Genomic DNA, 24889 nt, shown 5'->3' with positions numbered 1-24889 from the left:
ATATTATCGTCACAGATGATATACTTTATAAATTTTTTATATATTTTCGTAAATATATAGCCAATCTGGCAGCAAAATAGCTTTGCATGTTCAGGCGATATCTCAATAAATTGATATATATAGTAATCTGCGCAAGAATATCGGATAAAGATAAAAATATAAGTTGTGTATTTCTCTCTCTTTCCTTCCATCTCTCTCTCATTATTATATTACTATATACGTATATATGTATTAGGTGTTGGAATTAATTCGTAGCGTTTTTTAATGAAAGAATGTTATTTATTTCACATGAGCATTAAAAAATACATTAATGAAAGTACTTCCCATCACTTGTAAAACGCTACGAATTAATTCCAACACCTAATATAAATATCAATTTTTAATCTTTGTTATTCTTATTTTTCTTTTATATTTTTTTAATATTTTAAATTTGAATTTATTATACTATATACGTACATATTGTTTTTAAAATTATATACTTGATTAGCCCTTGAAAGGGCTATCATCTTAGAGCGCTCAATAAATAGCGATCTTTTTCTCTCTATTGTTCTCTCTGATGAGAAAAGAACCATAATTCATTGATAAATCCTTTGATCGTCATTTTACTACGTGGAGGACTTTATTTACGCTCACATGTGATCAATTCCAACAGAAATTTCCGTACGCGATCTTATTAAACGATACGAATAAAATGCATCAAGCTCGAAGTATGTAATTTCACATAACGCTACGTTAACATGCAATGGCGCAACTCTGCCGTCCGACTCGCGCACTCGTGTAAACTAATATTATACAAAACATTCCGCACCGAGGTAAACCTATCTCAAATAACGTGACGTAATATACACTGGTGGTCTGATTAGGCAAATTATGCGTCCTAATGGGCTAATGGTAATTAGAGCATCACGTAGACGCCTCCGCTTCGTCATCCACCGCTGGCCATCCCGGATCGCAGTTTCACTCAGCTTGGTCCGCGGTTCCGGCCGACACTTATGGATCATTAATAAAACGCGGGTGACGTACGCGTTTCCGTTGCGCCATTGCATGGGAGGGAAACATGAATGTGAAGAGAGCGCGAAATGCAAATCCGAGATCGGAGTGCGAAGCGAGCCGAGCTGAGTCGTGAAAAGCTGTAGAGAGAGAGAGCGCCAGCGATGTCGCATTTGCATATAGAAATCTTGAGGGAACAAATTTTTCTTAAAGTACCTACCTCGCGTGCCCTCTCACCCCTCTCTCTCTACCCTCTTGCCCTTCCCATGCCGCCGTCCGACACCACCTCGTCCTTCTTCCCTGATTTGCATACAAGATTGCGCATGATGCTCTTCACGGTACGGCACGTTTCTCCTAACTCTTCCCTTTACCTTCTACCTTCAGAACCCTCTGTCGTTTCCCATCCTTCTAACGGGGCGCACTCTTTCCCGAAAAAGAATGACCGGAGATATCGAGCAACGTGACGAGGATTTTTAAATTGGCGTTGATTAGGCTGCCTTTTCATCTTTCTCCGAAGAGATAAAAGATGAATTTTGACAAATTATCGTAGCACTCTCGTATCGATTCTTAGATAAACGGGACAACGATAAGATTGAAAATTAGCATTTCGATCGAAGTGATAAAGAATCAAAGTGATGAACTGTTTAATTCTGATTTCGGTTTTGTTTAGATGCAAAGCGTAATCCTAACGTGTTATTTTAATAAAAAGAGTATTTATAATAGAATTCTAAAAATGAAGATAGAATTTAAAAAAAATGATGATAAAAAAATAACTGGTCCTAAAGGTAGAATCATGCTCGACATCGCGTCGTGTTTGTTGCACGAGCGGACAAATCGATTCGCTTTAATAGACACGGAATATTTCGTTTAAAAGAAACGTTTGTAAAACGGAACATGATAGGCTAGTTGATTGATGGTCTTGGAAGCACTGGGAGAGAGAGAGAGAGAGAGAGAGAGAGAGAGAGAGAGAGAGAGAGAAGGGATGAAAGAGAGAAAGTACGACGTCGACGTCTTAATTCAAATATCTGCGTTTAGCTCCCCTATGGTTCTTCGAGTCGACCTTAAATAGATATCGTTTCGGAGCCCTCGGAGGCTAAAGATCGAGAGCTGCATACGAAATCCGATATTTTGAAATCTATGCACTGTCTCGTGTACCATTCTCTTTCATATAATATACTAAGCCGATATAACATTGGTTACCAGTTAGTCTGCCGAAGCTTCCAGGGATTAGATTTGATTATCACGCGGCCGGAATTGTTACTGCAGCAACAGACAACCTGCAAACCGGTCGACCGTGCTCTACCTCTCTGTCTCTTCTTCTTCCACATTCGCGTCTCGTATCTCTCTGTCGACGAAACAATCGGGCAGATTTACGATTTCGAGCTGCGCGAAAGGAAAGTGACAATCCCACTTGCCGAGGAAAGGGACAGCGCTATCCCCATCGGCGAATTAATTTACATGCGATTGATAATTGATGTTTCCTTTACACGTGTCACGGTTTATGAGGCTGCCACGGGTACATCGGATATTGATCACTCGATTTGGCATGCACCCGAAACTCACGGCTCGTTCTATTTCGAATGCCGATTACGTTTGATATATCATCAAATAACGTATCATCGTTCGTACTATCGCTATCATTCGACGATTGCGTGACACTGTATTATCTTGGACATCATCGACCTGCCTTGTTACTTCTAATCACCGCGAAAACGTCTGTTATTCCCGATCTTAGCCAGGTTTATTCGAGTGCAAAAGTAGAATCGGTCAGTCGCGATCAAAGTTTCCTTTCTCCGTACACTTCGCGTAGAAAGATTACGCGGGAAAACGTTCGCACGTCTCGTCTCTAGTAAACTCTATCTCTCCATTTCCGTGTCTACAAATTCTCTCAGTGGGAACTTGTGTTTGCAAGAGAAAGAGAAAAGAAAGATAGAGAGAGAAAGAAAGAGAGAGAAAAAGCCAGTCTGAAATCCTATCAGTGTCAGAGCGCCGTAGATAAAACGTTTACCGAAACACCAGGCAGCCCGCGACATCGAGTCCCCAAACATTAAATCAGACACGTAACATCGCCAGGGGATTCGATACGACGTTCGCCTTTCGCTTGAATTTGCTCGATTGGGGGCGGAATCAAGCGGATCTGCCGCGGAAACGCAGAATGACATAACGCGAACGCCTCCTGTCTCTACGTGCGCTCGATTCGTGCAGCCGATTTTACGAATGTTTCAATCGCGCGTGTGCTATCTACTTACTATCCCGTAACACCACATCGAAAATAAACCTCCAATTAGTTGAGCATATCATACGTGACGTCACCAACTAAAACGCATTATTATAGATGATGTTGACTACAGACAATACGTTCATTTGTCATGCGTCCGATAAATCCAAATGCGGCGCGTTTATGCGAACTAAATTTTACTGCATTGTCATGTACAATTATCGCATCGTTACGTCGACATACGTTATCTCATTTGTATGGCGCAATAGTACATACTGGTTTGGATATTCATCGAGCAGAAGCATTAGGAGTTACCTTGAATTATCAATACTATAATATGATGTAACATTGTCTAATATTTCCTTCTGATTGTAATGAGAAATTATAATGTTAGGATAACATTTCACAGAGAGATATATTTTCCTTTCGAAAAAATTTTAATCTGAAAAATTTTTACACAAAAAGCTTAATATGATTTACAGAGCACCTAATGGAAAATATGACAGAGACTTCATCTATCACATATTTTATTGTAATTAATTAATTATAGATAAAGTATTATATGTACAAATTTTATTTACGGCAGCAGTGGAAAATTATTAATTCACGAACCTGTAAAAAATTGACTCAAAACGAAGGTTCGACTTTTTCATGTCGCGTCGATTGTGCGGGCGGCGCGCACTTTCGGCAAAGAAAATATCGCTTGCAGTGGTGGCAGATGCCGCGGGCATAACAACCCCTTGCATTTTTCCCTCTACTCTTTCTCTGTGCTGCCGCCGCAATGGTCTTATTTCGCGCGGGAGAAGCGCACCGTCTTTATGAACACAACGAAGACCTCGCCCTCGGCATTAGCATAGGAAGTGAGAGTTTCCCTTCATCGGCGTTTCTTTACGACGACGCTTCTATATTCGTTCCGCGGTATGGGAAAGACTACAAGAAGCAACAGCGGCTGTTTTTCTGTAACGATCGTGTTTAACGGTAAAGAAGCAACGAAAAATTTATCGCGTAATTACGATACCTGCACTCTAAGAAAATTCCGTGATAAAATAAATAAAGAGTCTAAGGAAAGATATTCTCGGTCAATCGATTGAGCAAGAGAAAACAAGAGAGAAACGTCTTGAATTATTATTATATATAAACATATTAAAGCTTTATCTAAAAGACAATTCAAGATAAATTTCTCATTATTGAAATAGAAATAGTAATGACTGTTTCTATTTCAGAGAAATTATATAAAATTATACTAATATTAGAATTATAATTGTTATCATTAATAATTGAGAGATAGTTGCAAAGATCCATGCTTTATTTCATCACGAGTATATAGATAATGGAAGTTATCAAAGAGAAGTTTCTTAATTCAGTAGACGTTTGTCATTAAGATCGTTGTCGTATGCATTCGTAATCGTATTCATTGGACCGCCGACCAAGTGTGTCACTCCGTATGCAGCACAACGGCAAGATCTCGCGGCAGGGAAACGCATTAAATTGGAAGCGAGCAACGTAAAGCCGCAGCGCCGCGCGACTGTACAGGGAGCGACATTAATACGATATGTTCAAGGGATCGTAAAACGACCCCTCGGTAATGTTTAATACGCGACGGCAGGCTAGACAGCGTTTCGTGCGGTTGCGGAGCAACGATAAAGTCCGTTGCTCCAAATTCGAATCACCGGCCACCACCTTCTATGCTGCGGAGGCTCACACGATGGCAGAACCCTCCATCTGCTGCTCTCGGCATCTCGCCGCACCATTCTGATGTACACGACGTACACACGCGAAGGAACGTGCTCCTCGGCGCGCTCAATACGGAATTGCCGAGAGAAAAATATCTAAACTGCGTATAAAAATCGCGGACCAAAGTATTGGGCCGATTCGCACGGTCTCTCGTACTTAATAACCGACACAGAAATACGCGAATGTATAGTCAGGGCCTAAAAGATTGCCTACTCACCGAACAATTGATTCTTATTTGTCGATCCATGAATAAGAATCATCGTTCGAGCAAGCTGCATTCCGAAACCCATTGAAAAAAAATATTGCAACCTTTTAGGTCTGACTATACATGTGGATGAATCCCTATCACGACAAAGTGAATCGACGACAGGATTACAGAAATGCATATATTATAATGTATTTTATCTAATAATACGGGGAAAGCATTCTCTCGGGAATGGTTTGAGTGTTTGGCTATAAATTATACCTTCGACAAATTGTATTGGTAGACTACGATCGACCATTCACGCATCGACCGAAAGTAAATCTCCAATAAATCACTGAATTTTCGAGCGCCACCGCACGTACTGGATGGAGTCTGGATATAAATTCAAAATTGTATGATTGGTGGTAAATTAATTTAACGACGGATTTACGTCATTTCATTAAGCTTAGTACATTCTATATACTCGATTGCGTATAATAATTTCGCAATATAATTGATCCCGTGATTATCAATTTTCTCTCATTAATTAATTGGTTCTCATTGAAATTCTATCAAGATGATAATAATAAAATAGCGTATCGTTAATGTTTAGAAAAATACATAATTATAATACAACGCTCCGTTAAAACACCTACTGATTACTATTCCATCGCCAGTGAATGTAACTGTATTTTTTTTCTTCGCGCAAGATTTCGATATTAATAAGAATCAAATATAAACGCGGCGCGGAACAAAAGATTGGATTACCGGACAATTTTTTAAACATCCTATAAATTTTATTATGCAGGAGACCCGCACGTAAAATACCCGCGGTCTTATTAATGCGTTTCATTTATTCCCATCAGAAGTTCCGTGCCCACCCAAGTAATCTCGATCCCTCTCGGAATTCTTTCACGGCCCGTAGGAGCTTTCTTCGCTTTAAAGCCGCATTCTCGGAACGAGTGAGATCTCTTTAACATTTATTGCTGCATTTGTTCCCCTGGCATTTATTGCGGGATTCTCTGTGAGAAAGAAGACATCCCTCGTTGCTAAGCAAATTTCGTTCCCCAACTATCGCTTATGTAACTACTATCAGAGATATCTATATACATCTCTGCCATTAAAGAAATTAGCATAGCAATTGCATTAGTGTGAAAAAAGTACAATGAAATTTTTCTTTCTACGAATTCTTTCTATGTCAAAGTAAATTATACTGATAAAAATAAAATCATCCAGTGGCTCTTTTAAAGCATCTTATTAAAGTGCTAATATATGAAGATATTATTAAATAAAGAATATATGGGAAATATAAATTTAAAGATAGTTTTAAAAGAGATACGGTAAATGTATACTCACTTTATATGCACTTTTTTCCGCGGTTCTATCTCTTCGAAGAAAAATGTCAACCAGCAATACTCGCAATGCAACCGCCGTGTAAGAATTACGCGCAATGCAGCAAGCACCGACATCTCATGGAAGAAATTCACGCGGCGCTTGAGAGATACATTGGTCCTTTAAAGGAAGATCCTCACTAAACACGAAAAGGCCCTCGATAAGCAGGCTCGGGACGTTAATGCGAAACTGATCGAGGAAAACGACATTTTCAGGGTGGTGCTACGAGAAGACGCGGGTCGCTTGGTATTTTCCGGCGAGTTCACCCCATTAAACATTTTTGCTATCTCGCTGGGATCTGCTCGAGGGTAGTCGCGACAGTGAGAAGCGAGAAGGAAAGAAAGAAGAGCAAGGTACAAGAGAGAAAGAAAGAGAAAGAGAGAGAGAGAATTGCACGAAAGTTTCGAAGATGGAAGAGGAAGTGAGAGAGGGGGGGAGAGAGAGAGAGAGAGAGAGAGAGAGAGAGAGAGAGAGAGAGAAAGAGAGAGGGAGAGGATGGAAACGAGAGCGGGATGTGGTGTGGGGTTTGCAAGAGCTGCTTGCTTGCTAGCTAGCTAGACGTCGGCACCTGTTGCTTTTACAGTCGACCCTTTCTCTCTCCGTCTTTTCTTCCCTGCCTGACCTCGCTCTCTCTGTCTCTTTCTTTTCCTTTCTTCTCGCGTGCTCTTCGTATCACGTTTTTCCCTCATCCTCTTTCTTTCTTTCGTCTACGTACCTTGATTCCCTGACATGTTGGAGGGAAGGAGTTAAGCGCTCTGAGAAGGTTAGACAAGTCGCTCAAGACTATTTACGCAATTCAGCTTTATCCAAACGAATTGTCTCTTCTGGAATTTCGCCACACGATCGGTCACGAATACTGCTCTATATGTATACAATTGACCATCTTCCCTACTTAAGAGATTCGTAGTTAATGTCCTTTATTTTAGAATATGATCAAATATAGATTTTCTTTAAATTTTCTGCAAAATCATATTTAAAAAAAATACGTTCTCAACAAATTTATTTTCACACAAGTTCATTACTTAATATCTAGATGAAGATTTAAGAATTTTTTAGCCTCAAATATGATGAATGGATATGGAATGTTTTTCAATTAATAAACGTTTTTTATTGGTAGAACCCAGTGCACATTAAACTTGTTATACACTATTTTAATTTAAATGTAAAAGTGAGATATCTCAATTGATAAAATGCCCAATGTGTATTTTATCAAATAGTATAATAAAATGTATTGAATATTTCGCGGTTTAATTTATTTCTATATTTTTATTGAACGTATATTTTTATATCAATTTGTGTATAACGGCTTTAAAGTGCATTGAGTGCGCACTAGTTCTGTTAATGGAAAACACTGTAACTAACTTATCAAATCTTAAGGGACATTAATTCCCAGCGGCACATTTGGGACAGTTTAGACTGACAGTGATAATCCACTGATTCAGATTTAGAGAATATAAATAATTTATTAATGTTTCTTATCTTAATTCAGTTTCCCTTTCGTTTGGATTTCAAATTTCCGGTGTTTCCGCCGTCTCTCCTAATCTGAGCCACGCGACAGTTTTATTATTGAGATAGTTATAATATTTAAACTTTCCGTTGATAACATGGGATCTTTTAAAGAAATTATCTATATTAATTGATATTTGATTGTAAATTCTGGTGGATTTTAAATTTGTAAAAAGTAAGTAAAAAAAATTCGACTTCTATGACAGTAAAATAAATAAAATACAACTTTTAGGACCGACTTTTAGGATGATAAGAATTCCTTATTAAAACTTTAACAAGTATACCAGAATTTTTTAAGATTTTATAATAATAAAAAAAATGAAATTTGTTTTTCTCAAAGAATCCTATTATTAACGGAAGAGTTAAAATTTCATGTCGCGGAAAGTTAATTTAATATGTAGAATGTAAAGTATTCGATCGACATGAAAATTCGATGTACGAGTAATTGCACGCCATCGATATATTCCAACATTCCTAATATAACATTGAGACTAAATCGATGAGAGTTGGATTCGTCGTAGGGATGAGGTCGACTGCTCTTTGCTATGGGCATGCAATAATCAACCGCAGTTCCTTGTATAAGTGTCCTATATCCGGCGCACGACACGTTGGTATTTGCCATTCAACGACGTGAGGCGCCAATACGGAGGGTACGCACGTATAAGCGGCATACCATTGTGACGTGGCTTGATTATGTGGTTCGTACCTCCAGTAGCATGCCTCTTACTCCTCGTTGATCCTCTACCACTCCAACGGGTACAGGATGTGTTTTGCGCCCTATCCCATATCGCTTGTAAGTCCGGTGTGAGGATACTCTACAGACACTGGTATTATGTCCGTCATTATCCTGTAATAACAGCCTCGATCGATAGGCATCATCCTGTTAGAATTAACTTTGTGTTATTAGAAGTTGAGTTTACGAGAGGTAAACAACGTTCCGCGAATTCTCGTAGAATTGCTGCTGCAGTAAGAACATTCTCTGTGGAGTCTACCAGTAATACCATTTATTTTTTGCCCGGATATTTTTTGAAAAACGCGTTAATATCATTTGTAACAGACTATTAACTCTTTACGAGAATACTTCGCGATAATTTTGTATTGTGGACTGTAATACAGATGGTAGCTAGATTGAATTTTTTAAAATAAAAATGTTTATATTTTTGTACTGGTAGAATTTTATATTTATCTTTTTTTAGTTCTTAAACTACTCAATAAAAATTCTTCTCTAAGCTATTCAAAAATTGCCTGAATATAAAGAATAATTTCATATTGTATACGTTGTGAATGAGTTTTTGATACATTAGATAAACATACCTTATATAATATATTAATAAGTGCGAATTTGATTCACAGTATCTCAAGGGAATTATACTGCGGTGAATTCATTGAATATTATTCTAAGTACAATCGGGCCTAAATGCAATAATGATTATATGGATATATGTAAGTGATATAATTTCGAACATGGAACAATTTTGAACGAAATAAAATTTGAATCTAATTTTCGAGATACAAGATTTGTGACCCTGATCTCATTGTATGAAGAATAACCAAACAGAGAAAAAAATCAAATTTAAATTTTGAAAATTGAATTCAAACTTAATTTTGTTCAGAGAAGTATACCATGTGCGAAATTATATCATCTTACCTTATGTGCACATATGAAGAATATTGTATAACAGTAATTTATTTAAACGTCTTTATCTCTTTTTTCATTACCAAACGATTCGTAAGAAGAGAAGTTTGTCGTGATTTATTTCATGAATTATCATAATCGGTTTTATATACATGCGAAACAATCTGAATAGAGAGATAAATTGCTAAAATTGAAAATCTCAAATTCTGTCGACAATTAAGCGAGCTTCGCAAAACATACTCTACTTTTGAAACTCTTTTGTTCATGTTACATCTTAAAAAAAAATCAAAAGCGTTATTCGTGCAAATAACGCCTCTAGGTTACATTCCCGGTCACTGAGTATAATGGATGGTGCAAATCATCGATCATCCTCCCTTAATAGCCCAGCGCCGACTAAAAGGGGTCACGTCCCGCTTTATACAAGACATATCCGAGAAAAATCGTTGTCACTTCCAGTTTAACAACCAGATATCCTTTTATGCTGCAGGATCTTTCCTTGCCTTGCTTGTAAGTTTCGCTGAGCATATAGGTTTGAGAATTTCGATATAGTATAAACGAAGTAAAAAAGAAAATCGCACAAATAGTGATAGATTTGAAAAACGTTCTATTTTCTAATAATATTATTTGTGCCGTAACTGTTCGATAAAATGCATAACACTTAATAAATCAGCAAATAATTCTTGGCAAAATGTATATAAGAAATTATAATACGTATCTTTTTACTGGAAAATAATTTTTTTCTGCGAAATTATTCGAATTAAATATTGTATTAATATTAATCTCTTTTAGTTTGCTTGAATTCCTTATTTGTCTTTGTTGATAGTATATAATCTTTAAAAAATTAATTGCTGTTATTTAGTTGCTCTGTCATCACTTGTCTCCTAGGCTCCCTTCTTCCCATTCTCTTCCCAAATTTTGTTGCACTCATACAATATTCACTCACAATAATTAATTATCACACATTAACTGTCAGAATATAACGTGCGATACTTTGTAAGGCACTTTCGTATACGATGCATAACATACGAAATATTATAAACAACATATGATATTTTATGACTTTTTGTTATTTGAATTGTTTGAATCAGCTGTTCCTATGTTAAGTGTTATTACATGTTTTAAGACGGAATATCTGCTTCGGTGAGTCGTTAATTGACTGTATGAATTAATCATTGATTTTTTTTTAATAAAAAATGATCGTAATTCGAAAGATAACGAAAAAGAACGATTCGTCCTGCTGCCTGCCTACTCGAATGTCACTGTACGAATGGTAACGCGGCGACATTGTATACACAACGCAATATTATATGTCAAACATCAAGGTTACGTACCAACCGTTGCATGTTAAATATTTAATCTTTATTATTAAATTCACTATGAATTTTGTATTTCTTGCATTTTTATACTTTAATTTTTAATAAACAATCTGGCTTTGATCATGTATATACAAGATTCCTAAAATTCGCGCATTTAGAGTATAGAATGATACTTTATGCTAAAACAAACAACTTTTTCCTTTAAAATTGCGTCCAATAAATAATTTTTGTGTTTATTTGTTAACTTCAACCTGCTCTCTTGCAAAAACTACTTATCGGATGCAAGTTTGCTAAAAAAAAATTTTTTTGTGCTAAAACGAACAACTTTTTCCTGTAGTAAAATCATATTCGATAAAAAATTTTTGCGTAAATTTGATAACTTCAATCTGCTCTTCTGCAAAAACTACTTATCAGACGCAATTTTGCAAAAGAAAAAAGTTGTTTGTTTTAGCATGAAATATCATGTCCTGTACTCCGAATGTGCGAATTTTGGGACACACAACACACCTTGTATATTCATACTTTCAAATTGAAAACAATTATACTTGATGATCGATACGAAGTATTTAAAAAGTGTAAGAAGAAAAGTGCAAGAAGATTCATAGCTAAATAATGTATTTTGAATTACATTTGTTTATGGAATGTAATAATACATGGGGTAATTTTTCGCTTAGTTGTTTATCAGTTAGAAATTTGGAAACACAAATAGGACGGCTAGTTTGTACGCTACATTACACACAGTATATTTCACGGTTATGAAATATTTAACATATTACAAAATATACGCCGAATATTTTAGTTTTTATATTTCAAATATTTATTTGAAATTTAATAACTATTATTACATTTTATACGCTTATGTCATTAATATTAGCTGTGTCACTAATATATAAATGTATATTATTCACAGCCATTTTTAACTTATATGTAAATTATTTAATTCTTCCTTTTAATGATAATTGGAGTAATAATTATATAATTATTTCATTTATGAAAGATTATTAAATTTATTATTTAAAAAATAAAAATTATTTTCCTACAGAAAATTATTTACGTAAATTAATTTATTATTTCGAACTACTTTAAATTTTTTATCTTAAGAAAAGCATGAAATTATATGATTTTAATAAAATTAAGAATTTAAAAAATTTCTAAAAGCAAACTTTGTGTAAGATTTTAATGAAATCACGATTACAAATATAAAAGTAATGAATATTAAATTGATTCATAAAATCTAAATTTATTAAACCGGTTTATGTCTCAAAATATCATGAATATAAACGAGTCTAAAAATATCCATGCGTTATGTGTGTGTGTGTGTGTGTGTGTGTGTGTGTGTGTGTGTGTGTGGTGTGTGTCTGTGTGTGTGTGTGTGTGTGTTTGTATATAAAGTACTTGTTATATTGTACTTGATCAAGTTTGTCGTAAATTTTATCCTTGCTTACTTGGGCTTCTATTTTTGAGAAGAAACGTATACAAAAATTAAAGAGATACTACAGCATATGTTGTACTTATACAAGTCTTTCTTATGTTTCTTTTCAAGAATAAGGATCCTGATCATCTTGAAATTGTGTAGGGCCTAAACACAAAGATTGTCGTAACTGAATCGTGAAACATAAGTCGTAGTTGTAAGTTGAAAATGCAAAACATTATGCATTGATCTATGACTAGGATTCACATTTCACAACTTAATTACAATTATCTTCGTGTTGAGGCCCTTATTGAGTACATTTTCATATTTATCTAACAATAAAAGGGGTGAGAAACATCCACGGCATCTTTAAATCCCCATAATTCTGTCGTTATCGAAAATAATCTAGGAAGACTGTGGGCCGTTCCTCTTACCTTTCTCCGGGAGAGATAGCAAGTCGAAAAGGGGAGAAAGCAGCCGCGGCGGCAAGTCGGTAAAGGCGGTCTTGTGGAGATTGAGAGGAGATCCCAGCTATGAGATAACGGCAGCCGCGGAGCAAACGAGCTTCGCTGAGTTTGGACAAGACTTTAACCGTTTAGCCGTGCGACGTACAGGTCGCTTCGGCGCCAGCTGAAAGTGACTGCTGTGGCAGTGTCGTTGCTCGCGAAACGTTATCTGATGGCGGCGAACTTAGTCAGATGTAAAAGTGTTGACCCATTCCGTTGTGACCAACCCCTAGCGGACGAGAGAGGCTAAATACGTGAATCGTTAGGAGTCGTCGGTTGCGCGGCACGTTTCGCGATTATCACAATTATTTCTGCGAGCGTGCAAGATCCTGATCTCGTTTCCGTGCAAAGAATCTAGATAGAATAAATGCGAACGGTCCATTGCAATCAATAACGAGCTTCATGAATTGTCTGTCGAAATTTGTCACACGATTCTCCACCCTCAAAGTCATTGATGAGTCTGATCGCGAGTTCAGATACTTCGCATACGCGATTCGCATGAAGGAGGAATCGGAACAGTCAGATTTCGAGATTCTCGGTCTGAGAGTGCCATGAAAATACACTTTTCGACACGCGTACGTTTTGGGAAATCTCCCCGACTGCCGAAATCGATATTCCGATTGCAGGAACACTCGGAAAACGATTTTTCCGACGCGCATAAAAATTCATGCCGTCATCGGGAACGGTACGAGCGGCACGTAACGGCGATCGACGGATTCCGATCAGCGTCGAGTCCTCGTACTCTTCATGGCGCACGTACGCGCCGTTCGATCGTTTATTTCCGTTTCGCGCGACCGGCGGATTCGACGGCGGAACGAGACTCGAGATAATCTCGCTTCGAAACTCCCGCACAATTCCGTCAGCTAAACCCATTTTTCAACAGCGCTCCCGCTCGTCCGGGTCTTCCGACGGAAGTCACCGTTCATATCCAGCCGGCTTAGCGCCTCCTAGCTAGCTAGACTTTCCCAAGCAACAGCCGACAGATAGCGGGAAGAAGATGAAGGGTAGAGAAAGAGAGAGAGAGAGAGAGAGAGAGAGAGAGGGACAGGAGAGAAAGAGGCGCAGTGAGGAGTTGCACGAAAACACGGCGGAGGACCGGCGTGTTGTTGGCGAAGAGGAAGAGGAGTCACGACGCGGCTATAAATACACGCGCCACCTGCAGCTAACGTTCACCGGCTAACGTACAGACCGGAGACCAAGAGAGAGAGAAAGAGTGAGAGAGAGAGAGAGAGAGAGAGAGAGAGAGAGAGAGAGAGAGAGGAGCGCGTTTCGTTGCCAGACTGTAACGCGAAAGCGTGCACGGAAGTGGCTGTCGCGCGCGTATCTCAACGCTGCGACAACTAAAAGAGCTGGATCCGCATTCGACACGCGATTCACTCTAATTTCGCTTTTTCGGATATCTCCCCAAGCTGCGATACTAGTCATAAGCTGCAGAAAAATTCTGGCATTAGTGATCAAAATCTCGAAAATGGAAAAATGAAAAATGTGTGTTAACGCACCTATTAAAGGACGTTCTTTGAAAAACGCAGTAAAACCCAATTTTTTATTGCTCTAATACTTTATTAGATACTTAATTCCGATACGAAATTACTGAGAATTATCTTAGCAAACTGTCACTATACGGATGAAGCAGAAGCTAGGAATATGAAATATCTATTATGTTTTAGTCATAATATTATTCTTTCATCCTCCGGCGAGGTTTGCACTTTCAACGTAGACTTATTTTTGCGCGAAGAGCGCGAGAAAAAGGGAAAGAAAAAGAGAGAAAGAGACGGACACGTCTTGATGTAATCTGGTTGTAAGATAATAGAGTCGTTCGAGCGTAACAAAATGGAAACAAAGAGTCGACTTTGCCCTTTATTCTAATCAAATAAACGGCGATGTCTAAGAGCTTCGCAAAGATGGAGCAATCAATCAGTGACGGGCGCAGTGCCAATAAGCTCCGGAGTTTTCTATTAACAAGATTACTTCTCTCATAGAATTCGGGAGTTTAAATAGCCGTGCGACTTGAGTTCCGTTTTCCTGGACGGCTCAGAATAACAGAAATTAAAACGCCATGATTTGGACGCGATAATATTCGAAATATGCGTGCGCAAGAGCTCGCCGGTTGTCAAAATACGGACACCGGAAGCCTGGTGTTTCTATCTGGCCGGCAGCGAAAAAAGAAATGAAAAAAGATGTGACGCGCAACGGGAGATAAAGAGTCGTTCGTGTCGGTGAGACACACCTACCCTGCGCATCCCAGAAACATCGTCTCTTTTAAACCCGACACCCTTGAGCGCGTGTTTTAAGTAAACTAATACCTATCGGTTCTATCATGAGCGAAAGGAGGATGGCCAACCTGTGAGGATGGGTCGGGGAAAAAAATGGGGATGTAAAGCGCCGTGTGGATAAAACGGGCGGCCTTGCGTAGCGTAGGGGGTAGTTTACTACGAGCGTGTTAATTAAACAAAAAGCTACCCCGTATACCAAGCTAATTAGAGAATGGCTCTCTTGCCCGCTCGCGCATTCTTCCCTTCAAAAATATTTTCCGGCTGCATGTTTGCTCGTGCTTTCGAGCCTTTCCCTCCGTCTCCACCTTCTCTTTATCCTTCTTCTACCACTTTTGCGTACAGACCTCGCTGTAACTGCCATTTTTTCCACTCTTTTCATCTAGCATACTTCATTATCCTTTTCCCTCGCGAGAGGTATTCGAGACTTTATGGGCGCCAGTCTCAGTTTTCGTGTATGTCAGCGCGCCAGTACGATAAACGCGTGGTAAACAAATCTATAGATTGAAAACGGAGTAAAACGCGGAGAGAGAAAGAGAGAGAGAGAGAGAGAGAAAGAGAGAGAGAGAGAGAGAAAGAGAGAGAGAGAGATGTAAAGATAGAATTTAAAAAAGAAAAAATACTGATCAACACAGTTTCCAATTATGATATAAAAATACATTACAAATAGAATGAAAAAAAAAATAGTTGACGGTATTGCAAGTAAACATAATAAAATTGCATGTTACAAAGAGAAGTATAAAAGTGTAAAAAAGAATATATTTTGAACTCTTATAAAAGACGCAAAATATATTTTTCAATTGCAATCTACATTTACAGCTTGCCAAACTTTAACGTAAGAGTCATTCTTCATGGATTTGTTATCGATTCCAAACCGGGCCTAAAAATGCGAAAGTATTAATCAAGTGATTAATATTACATTTGTCCGAATTCCCCGCGAGATCTCCGTTTTATTAAAACCGCACCGTTTAAGAGACGACAAGATAAATCGCAAAAAGTCGCCTATGCTATTAATCAACGAGAGATTTCCGTTTACCGTGCCAGTTTCACGACTCGGAACCGTCGAAGCGGACGAGATATATCGGCCTAAGCGGCCCGGGGCGCCTAATTGAAAATAGGTGCTTTAACCTAAATGCGCTGTACAACGGGTGCGTTTCACTCGATTTAAGTACTCGGTTTGGCGGCGGTGGCAGATTTAGGGCGTGAACGGAGTAACCGTGATTAGAATCCGCTAACGCGGCCGCAAACAAACATCGCGAACAGACACACGAAGCGGCCGTTCGTCGAGCCTGCGCCTGTCGAGATGCGAGGAGGAACAGAGGAACAGAGAGAGAAATGGTCGGTGAGAGAATTAGCTGGAGTGAAACATCTGCGATCGGATTAGTGGCGGACATTGGCAACACTTCCGGGTGATTAGACTGATGCCGCCATTGATCCTAAGTCTGCACTTACAACCGAATATCAGCTCTGTATAAAGTACGCAGTCCGCCTATGCCGTTGACAATTCACGGCTATGTGAACGGTGGGAATCACACCGTTCAGTCCTTCACCTCCGAAAATGTTCTCCTAGCACGTACAACATTGTACAAATATTTATTCGCTATGGTCGCCCATATTGTTCTCCTAAGGGAATTTCTCCTTAGACACGCGTTAAAGACGAAACTACGAACTGTTGATTCTCTGCCATGGAATTTTCTTCTCTTTGTATGTTGTGTTTATATTGTTGATAATAAGTCTATATACATATATGCATATACAATACTTTGTGATTACTTGAAAATACTATAATAAATATTATATGAGATAATAAAAATGTTAATATTATTTATATGTAGATTTTTTTCTTTTTAATTATTATAAAAGAACGATCTTCGATATTATTATATAATGAAAATACCTTAAAATATATGAATAAAACTTCTCTGAAAATTTTCTTGACATTTTTGTTAAAATTTTCAAGCAAAGTTAGGATATTAGATTAAAATTTTAGATGAATTTGAATATATAAAATTTTAAGTTTCTTCTAAAAATTTTTTTTTCTTTTTATGTTTGTGGAATCAAGAAAAGAAAATTAAGAGATACTCATTTTAAATATCAGATTTGAAAAGGTACTTGAGAAAGGTACTTTCATAAAATAATTAACAAATGCCATGCTAAAACATTGAAAAGAATTTCTTCAAAACAAAATTAAACTTATCCAGAAAATTGAACAAATCTCATTTAACAATTTCAAAATTTATGTAATACTTTAATATTTGCAAAAAATATCTTTTAAGAAATTATATTTCGATAAAAAGAGAGAATCCTCTAGTTTTTCTAGATAGAAAATATCCTTGGTTTTGTGAAATTCGGGTCTTTTCGAATAATAGATCTTTATTAAATTTGGTTTTTTTAACAAATTATAGTAAATAATAAACAGGCAAAACGATATACTTTCCATTATGTGTACAGCATAATAAAAAAAGCTCTCTTGAGCGTTAAAGCGAAAAAGAAGCGGTTCGATGCTCTTCGACGCTTGACATACTATATAATCGCAGATGAATCCATGGCATTCAGAGACAAAAGAGATGGGCCGTGAGAGAGCAGGAGTGCGTAATCCCTCGGAGCTCGGAAGAAAAATAGCGACGCGACTGCGGGACGGGTAGGTGAGAAAGAACGAAGCGGAAGGATGGTACGGCACGGAGCGGAACGCTCTGTTCGCTCTGTCGCAGTGCCGTATATTTCGCCGCCGCGCCGGTGCGGTTGTACACGCGACGCCACTTTAACCCAGAATCGTTCCAACACCCTTTGTCCCGCATCAACCCCCCGCGTCCCACTCTGTCGTTCTCTGTCGTCCGAGTAAACTATATAGACATGGACCCACGGACCAGTGTATTTCGGTACGGAGGCACTAGACCTCGGTAGATGGTGTTTTCCTTCTCGTATTCTCGTCCTCCTTTCGCCTTCCTAGTCCCCAGTAGAGATCGGTAAGAGGGAGAGGAAATGGACAGATGGCGAGGCAGAGGAAAAGAAAGAGAGAAGGAGAGACCACCTCGTCTTCTTCTTGTTCTTCATTCTCATTTGAGACTTCTCTCTCGGAGGAGGGAACGAATGATAGTGATTCCTGTGCCAAGAGCTACTCGTTCGGGCCAAGCACAACTTGGCCGAGGCACAATCGAGTGAAAGTCGCGTCGCGTCTTTCGCCAAGGGGTGGCTTCCGGAGCGCGCGTGAGGTCTACCTTCTCTAGAAGGAAGAGGAAAAGAAAGAGGAAAAAAAAACACTTAACTCGAGCGGGGTGAAAGTCGGAGGAACAGTAGAAAATAAGGACAAATTGACTGTCCCGGGATGGATGGAACGAAGAATTCACTTCGGTGCGGATTGCGCGGCACGGAGAATAGTGGTGGTGAGAGTACGGTGACTGAGTGCTGATCTTAGATTGTGGACGGGATGAGACTTACGAGGAACAGACGGTCGCTACTCAGAGCTGCATTACGAGATAAATGTTCGCGCGGTAGGTAAGTCGCGAACGAATGATAAGCCGATAAGCGACGCGATTAATCGCGGTGTGACGATTGCGATTGGAGAAGCGATTGAATTGGCCATTTCGAAGAGAATGGTAATAACGTTGACGCTAACGATCGTAATTATTCGTGTAATAATTCATTTATCAAAAATGAACAACTCAAACTCCTCATTTAATCAAGAGATACTATTAATAGTTTAATACTTTGATCGAAGGGAAGTAAATTGATATAAATGTAACGAAAGATTTAGGGCGTTAATCGCAGTATATATCTACATCTGATTATTGCGTTGATTAATATCTCGTAACGTCGTGATACCGCAACAGATGTCAAAGCTCACGATTGTAGCGATATAATCGGTGTGATGAAATCATCCACGAGATCGACCAACAGTCAAACGCGCTCGACAATCATTTACTTTAACTGATCGATCAAATCGATTTCCAACTTCGTTAACCCATCATAATGGATATATTGCGCATGCCGCACTATATGTGCATGTATAATTAGACATAGTTTTAAATCGACATCGAGTGGCGGTGCGGCGTAACGAGCGGGCGAGCGGGCCAGCTGTAGGGAGCGTACTTTCGTTTTGGTTCCCGAACTGTTCAATTTCCGCGGGTTGATTGAAATGAAATAATCATTATTGTTCGTACCATGATCATCTACGATACGCGGTTCCATCGCGCGCCGCAACGGCCTGGTATTTATAATGACCATTGTTTCCGAACGTATACGAATTTCCATAACTGGTAATTCGATTGTCGCGGTGTAACCGCGTTTACAATTTGCGCGGGAATAACATTTCCCGGATATTCCGGCGTGTTTCTGTGACTAACTGTCCGGCGAAAGAAAATACGAGGGAAAAACGAAAAAGAGAAGAGTTTCTATTGGCATGAGATGAGAGAAAAGCTTGCGATTTCCCCGAACGTGATCGTATGGCAAAGGGACTTGCCTCCATCGCGCGCGTTTCCACCTTGATAATCGTGCTTGATAACGATCGACGATACGAACACGCCACTCCATCTGAAACGTAATTGCATCACCGATAACGCATAGCCGCCCCCGCGCTTTAATATTTGCTTTCCGGCGAGCGGGACGATAGCCCGAAGGGGTATCCGTGAATCTGCGCGTAATGAAGGAATTTATGACGCGAATTGCTCGATGAAAATATACTGCTATCGGCGCCTCGCGGCGGTCAGATATGCCCTTCTGCTCTTCCTCTGTCTCTCGTGTATCGATATGGCCTTTTTTTCTTTCACTGCCGCGTTTTAATCGACATAAATTCTAATTACGTTGCCGCGCGATGCGTTTTCTCGAAATCCCTTGGATTCCATTTGTTGTCCGAGTTGTTACACGCTCTCGCAATATGTTGCTCGCGAACTAATTCGCCCTGCCTGACATTCTGGCATCGTTGCCGTCGTCGTAACCGGGCGTTGTTTCACATGACCGATTTATTAACGGTCGACGCACGTGTTCACGAAAAGGGAACTTTCGTTTCCAAGAATATTATTTTGCGAACGACGACTATGATGACGACGACTTGCTTGTCGACTTGGGTGTCGTCATTCTGACAAAATTAAGCGCCGCGCATTTACGAATATGTGGCAAATACAATAAGATGGCACCCGGACACCCGAGAATCCAGAGACGTCAGCACGATGAACGACGATCCGCCCGGTTGATCGAGGTTAATCTCTCGAGTATCAACAGCTGTCTGAACATAAACTTGACTTGGGAGGCAGACAGCTTCAAAGGTTCCATTTATTATTTTAACCTTTAAGCATGTAGGTAATTTAAAGAGCAAGTTGATAGATGGGATGCTTAAAATAATTCCAAAATTTTAATTATAAGTGACTGATTGATAGCAAAGTGGGGAACTTGTAAATTCGAGGACTATTTTTTCGAGGAAGACTCCAAAATGAGTTGAAACGTTCGAACATTATTATTAAATGAAATTAGACTTAGTAATGTAATAATTTTACACTCTGTTTACTGCGCCGCACTCTCAATAGTCTTATTCTATTATTTTTTGTCAGTTTCGAGAGTATCTAAGATTATTCTATCTTTTTATTCATAATCATATTTTTTACTAGTATAAGTTAAATTAGTTATATTCTCATAAGATACAATGTAAAAATAATAAACTTTAAGCGTTAGGCTTTTCATTTTTCTTATCCAGAACAAGATCGAAAAAAAACTAAATACCTAATAAAGCTATTTATAAGGTCACCTCATTTATCTAATTAAAGATTAATACTTTCATTCTTAATTCAAAACGACAAAAAACTATGAAAAAATGTGGACACTTTTGACCGTTCATAAGCTATTTTTTTTCATCCTATCTTTATGATCGCATAATATATTTTACGTGGAATCTCCTTTTGGTTCGTTTAAATGAATCTTTCTTTTTAACACCGCCACAATTCTGCATTTCCAGTCCGCAGTTATATTGTTGTGTAGGAGAATACGCGGATAAAATTTGCAAGATTCTTTTGCTCCCTGCTAGTTATGGACCACGAGAATCGGGGTCTTCATTACGCGTCTCATTCTTTGTTGCAGACCGGAAACAGTTACAAATCGCCAGAGGAATCGCCGCACACGGAGCACGGCAGACTGAGGTGAGTGAAAACAAACCGCGCGCCGTCGGGCCGTTGCAACCGTGCAACAAAGCCGAAGAAATAACAAATGCAACTCCAGCGAGGTTATTACCGAGGGAAACAGGCACTCGGATAAAAATGCGAACTGGTCTCGGCGACGCGGACAGTAGATTCTACTGTCACGATAATCAAAATGCCTTTAGAAAGAGCGATGCATGCTTTTTAAATTACTAATTTTGTAATTTTCCCGGACACATATTTATAAAACGCTGTGTACGTGCATAGAAATTGATGATTAATCCGTAATTATCTTGAATCATAAATAAAAAGAGGACAAGAATTAATGTATCGGAAATAATTATAACAAATTTTCCGCATCGTTTCTCTAGGTTCAGTGATTAATCGCGAAATATATGGCAAGTATAGAACACTGCTAAGACTGTTTGACGTAATTTCGAGTGCAGGTGAATCGCGCCAAGAGTCCGACAGCGAAAGATAAATTTCAGAGTCCGCTTTCCTCCGTCCAATATGCGATTTGTGACGCGTATCGTTCGTAAGTTGCGCACGGAGTTAACATTAAAACTGCTGGGCGAATTCTTGCGATACTTGAGACATTGCCAGGTCGATGTCGTGCAAAATACGCTTTGCAAAAACGAAAACTAAGACATATGACGCGAGATGAGATGGTGGCCTGACGTGGCACAGATCGACTTCTAATACGGGCCGCAGTCGCTATCGTTAATCCTGACTGGTGATTACAGGATGCAATCATTCTTCCAAACGACGTTATTAAATATCAGAACGATCGCGAAACTTACGTGATTAAACGATCCATCATTTATTTAACAACGCTTAAACCGATCGCTGAAACAGCCTGCTCGCGACGATAGTAAAATTTAGTGCGGAATATAGATCAGTCGACGATTTTTAAAAATCTTTTTTAAATACGATTATTAAATAATTCAAGAATAATCACAATAATACGACAAACATGATTTATGAAAATATCAAATAATATGAAAATATTCAATCCCCGAAATTGAAATTTAAACGTTCCTTTAAATGCTGCTCCATAAAAACGGTAGATAGAAAAAGTAATAACATCGCTTTCGCGCACGTTTTGCTAGTGTAGGTAGAAAGGATTTTACCGGACTAAGGAAATCTCATCCGCTATATGTTCCATATCGGTATCTCGTGATGGCCGATATATTCACGTCTCGTAACTGTGTCTCGTACCCATTCCTTCGGCTGTTCTAAAAATGCGGTATCCTGGTATCGTTTTGCACCATCATCCGCTGCGCCGGCCCGACATGCACGCTCGTCTACATTCGAGTCGAAATTCATTAAATTCATCAAATTCCGAAAAGTATTCTATCACGTTAAAAATGTCTTCGTACGAATTTAATGCGTTTATATCCTCCGATTTTTTCTTGACGCTAAAAATGCGGTATTTTAATTTAAATCAATTTTGTCTATATATATATATATATATATATATATATATATATATATATATATATGCGAAGATTAATTCTATTAATGAGAAAATAGTTTTTAAATATAACAATAAAATATTTGATAGTGTTAAGGATACTATATATATATATTAAGAATATTATATATTGTATATTGCATCGAGAAATTTGTTAAATGATATATAAGATATACAAATTTTTAGAGAATCGTCTACTGTAAAATTTACTGCGGCCGAATTCGATTTATTTCGTACGAAGAGGAGAAGCATGGCAATTGCCGAATATTCATGCGTCTGGCATGCAATTTTTCCTTTTTTTTTTTATTATGTACCGGTCGAAAAAGTTAGCCAGCCGAATGAACAATCAGTCGGCAAGATCTAAAATCAATTGACAGCCTGTCGCACGTGCGACGCGCTTTTTTCCATCGCCATATTATGTGATGCTAGAATTGATCCAATTCGAAATCGAGCCAACACATTAAATCTGCCTCGTTCGACTGAAATGCGCATCCATCTTGCGTTACGAGCGACGGTGCTATTTCCCTGCTCGATTGCGATACTTTTAATGGAGAATCGGAGCGTTTCGTGTCGGCGGTAATGTAACTTCGACGGAAGCCGGAGCAGACGGGAACGATTATCTTTCATTACACCTGCGATTCCCAGGTACAATGTGTTCCAATTAATTGGCTTGGATGAGGGGCGTGGAGATAACGGATAAACGTGCATATCAATGATGGATATATCGCACTTTTTTATGGTTACCAGTTTCCGCCAATTGATATTGTTACGACATTAGTGTCAATTTATTGATTAATAAAAGTACTAGATGATACTGAAAAAAATTGCAATGTTCGTCGAATGGCGATAAAAAGATAAACATATTGTTAATAAATGTAATTTGCTTTTTGTTTTCAGAGTCTACGGTGATTAAAATTTAAGTGTAGTGAATAATAGAAAGAAAAAGAGAAATTATTATCTATTAATTCGCTGGGAAGTAAATTATGCGAGGCATATTGATAGAATTCCTTATGACGAGTGTCTTTTCATATAGGTTAAAGATAATGTCTTTCAGAATATGTGATTTATAATTTTGAATTGGATTGACATTTGACGATGGAGCAGCTTTTATGGTTCATAGACGACGTCGTTAATGGCGCTTGTGGCCGTAAGAGCTGAAGAATCAATATTGTTCAAGTTCGTCGTATTGAGGAGGATAGTAAAACTTTACGTTCAAATTTAAGGAGAAAGAAACCACTGTTATCAGGCACGCGATAAAATACCGCAGCGGTAGTTCGCAATCGTCTATTACGTCGTCGACTAGGTGATAAATGAATGAATAGAAGAACCTTACAAGACTCCGCAATTCTTGTCTCTACCAGCTTTTTCGTGCGAAAACCTCTCGTTGTTCGTTTCTTCGTTTTTATACATAAATTCGATGCGATGGAGTTAATTGATCGATCGCTAACGTATTCTCCCAATATAGGGCGAGCTTTAAAATCTCCGATATTTGCGCAAGAATATTTCTCATGGAAACGAGCAACGGAATAAACGAGAAAAAATGTTTAATAACACTGTTCAATAACTAAATTTTGTCCAAAGTGCGATAGTATATTTCAGTAAGATTTTTTTCGTGTTAAACATGATGTTGTTGGTAAAATTAACGTAGCAGGATTTTGAATACATTAAAGTGATTAAGATGAAATGAATAAAAAGTGACGCTTTTTCAACATTTTTTTACGATAAAACCAAATATTATTTTTAAATAAAGTCTAGGATGTCTAAAAATAAATTATAAAAATACAAAAGAACTTTTAAATAAATTTTAGTTTATGATTGTACGATTTATTTTTATTAAGTTATGACTGGTCGAATTTTAAACTTTCTGTATAATTAAACAAAGTTCAACAAAAATTATTTTTCTTTTTCTTTGAAGTAGTACAATATACACACCGAATATTTTTTCGCGCTGAACACAATTCCATCTTAGAATTTGCATAGTATATCAGGATTTTTAATAAATTGGGACAAAATAAACCAAAAACATCCTAATTTATTAAAATCCTTATGTGTTATGCAAATTCTGAGAACGGCATCGCGTTAAATGCGAATAAATCTTTGGAGTATTTACTATAACATTTTGAAGTTTAT

At 38.1% G+C, this 24889-nt stretch overlaps 1 protein-coding gene and 1 long non-coding RNA gene across 9 annotated transcripts in view; one reads left to right on the top strand and one right to left on the bottom strand.

Moving 5' to 3' along the window:
* The window catches only part of Scgdelta (sarcoglycan delta), a 351842-nt gene that overhangs the window by 252414 nt on the left and 74539 nt on the right, over positions 1 to 24889 (top strand). For 4 of the 7 annotated variants that reach the window (XM_087405814.1, XM_087405815.1, XM_087405816.1 and 1 more), the window contains one exon: positions 21230 to 21288. In XM_087405814.1, the coding sequence (XP_087261940.1) occupies positions 21230 to 21288 (59 nt within the window). Of the gene's footprint in view, positions 1 to 17024; positions 18659 to 20001; positions 20425 to 21229; positions 21289 to 24889 lie in introns of those variants that run through there. The other 3 variants (XM_087405818.1, XM_087405817.1, XM_087405819.1) reach the window with 3 other exon arrangements.
* LOC105148348 (uncharacterized) overlaps positions 1 to 24889 on the bottom strand; it is a 163092-nt gene that overhangs the window by 69028 nt on the left and 69175 nt on the right. The window lies entirely within an intron of this gene.

Source organism: Acromyrmex echinatior, chromosome 4, assembly GCF_024713525.1.
Source record: "Acromyrmex echinatior isolate Ae372 chromosome 4, ASM2471352v2, whole genome shotgun sequence".
Lineage (NCBI taxonomy): Eukaryota > Metazoa > Arthropoda > Insecta > Hymenoptera > Formicidae > Acromyrmex > Acromyrmex echinatior.
The sequence above is the reverse complement of the archived record's forward strand: the minus strand, read 5'-3'. Positions and strand labels throughout refer to the sequence as shown.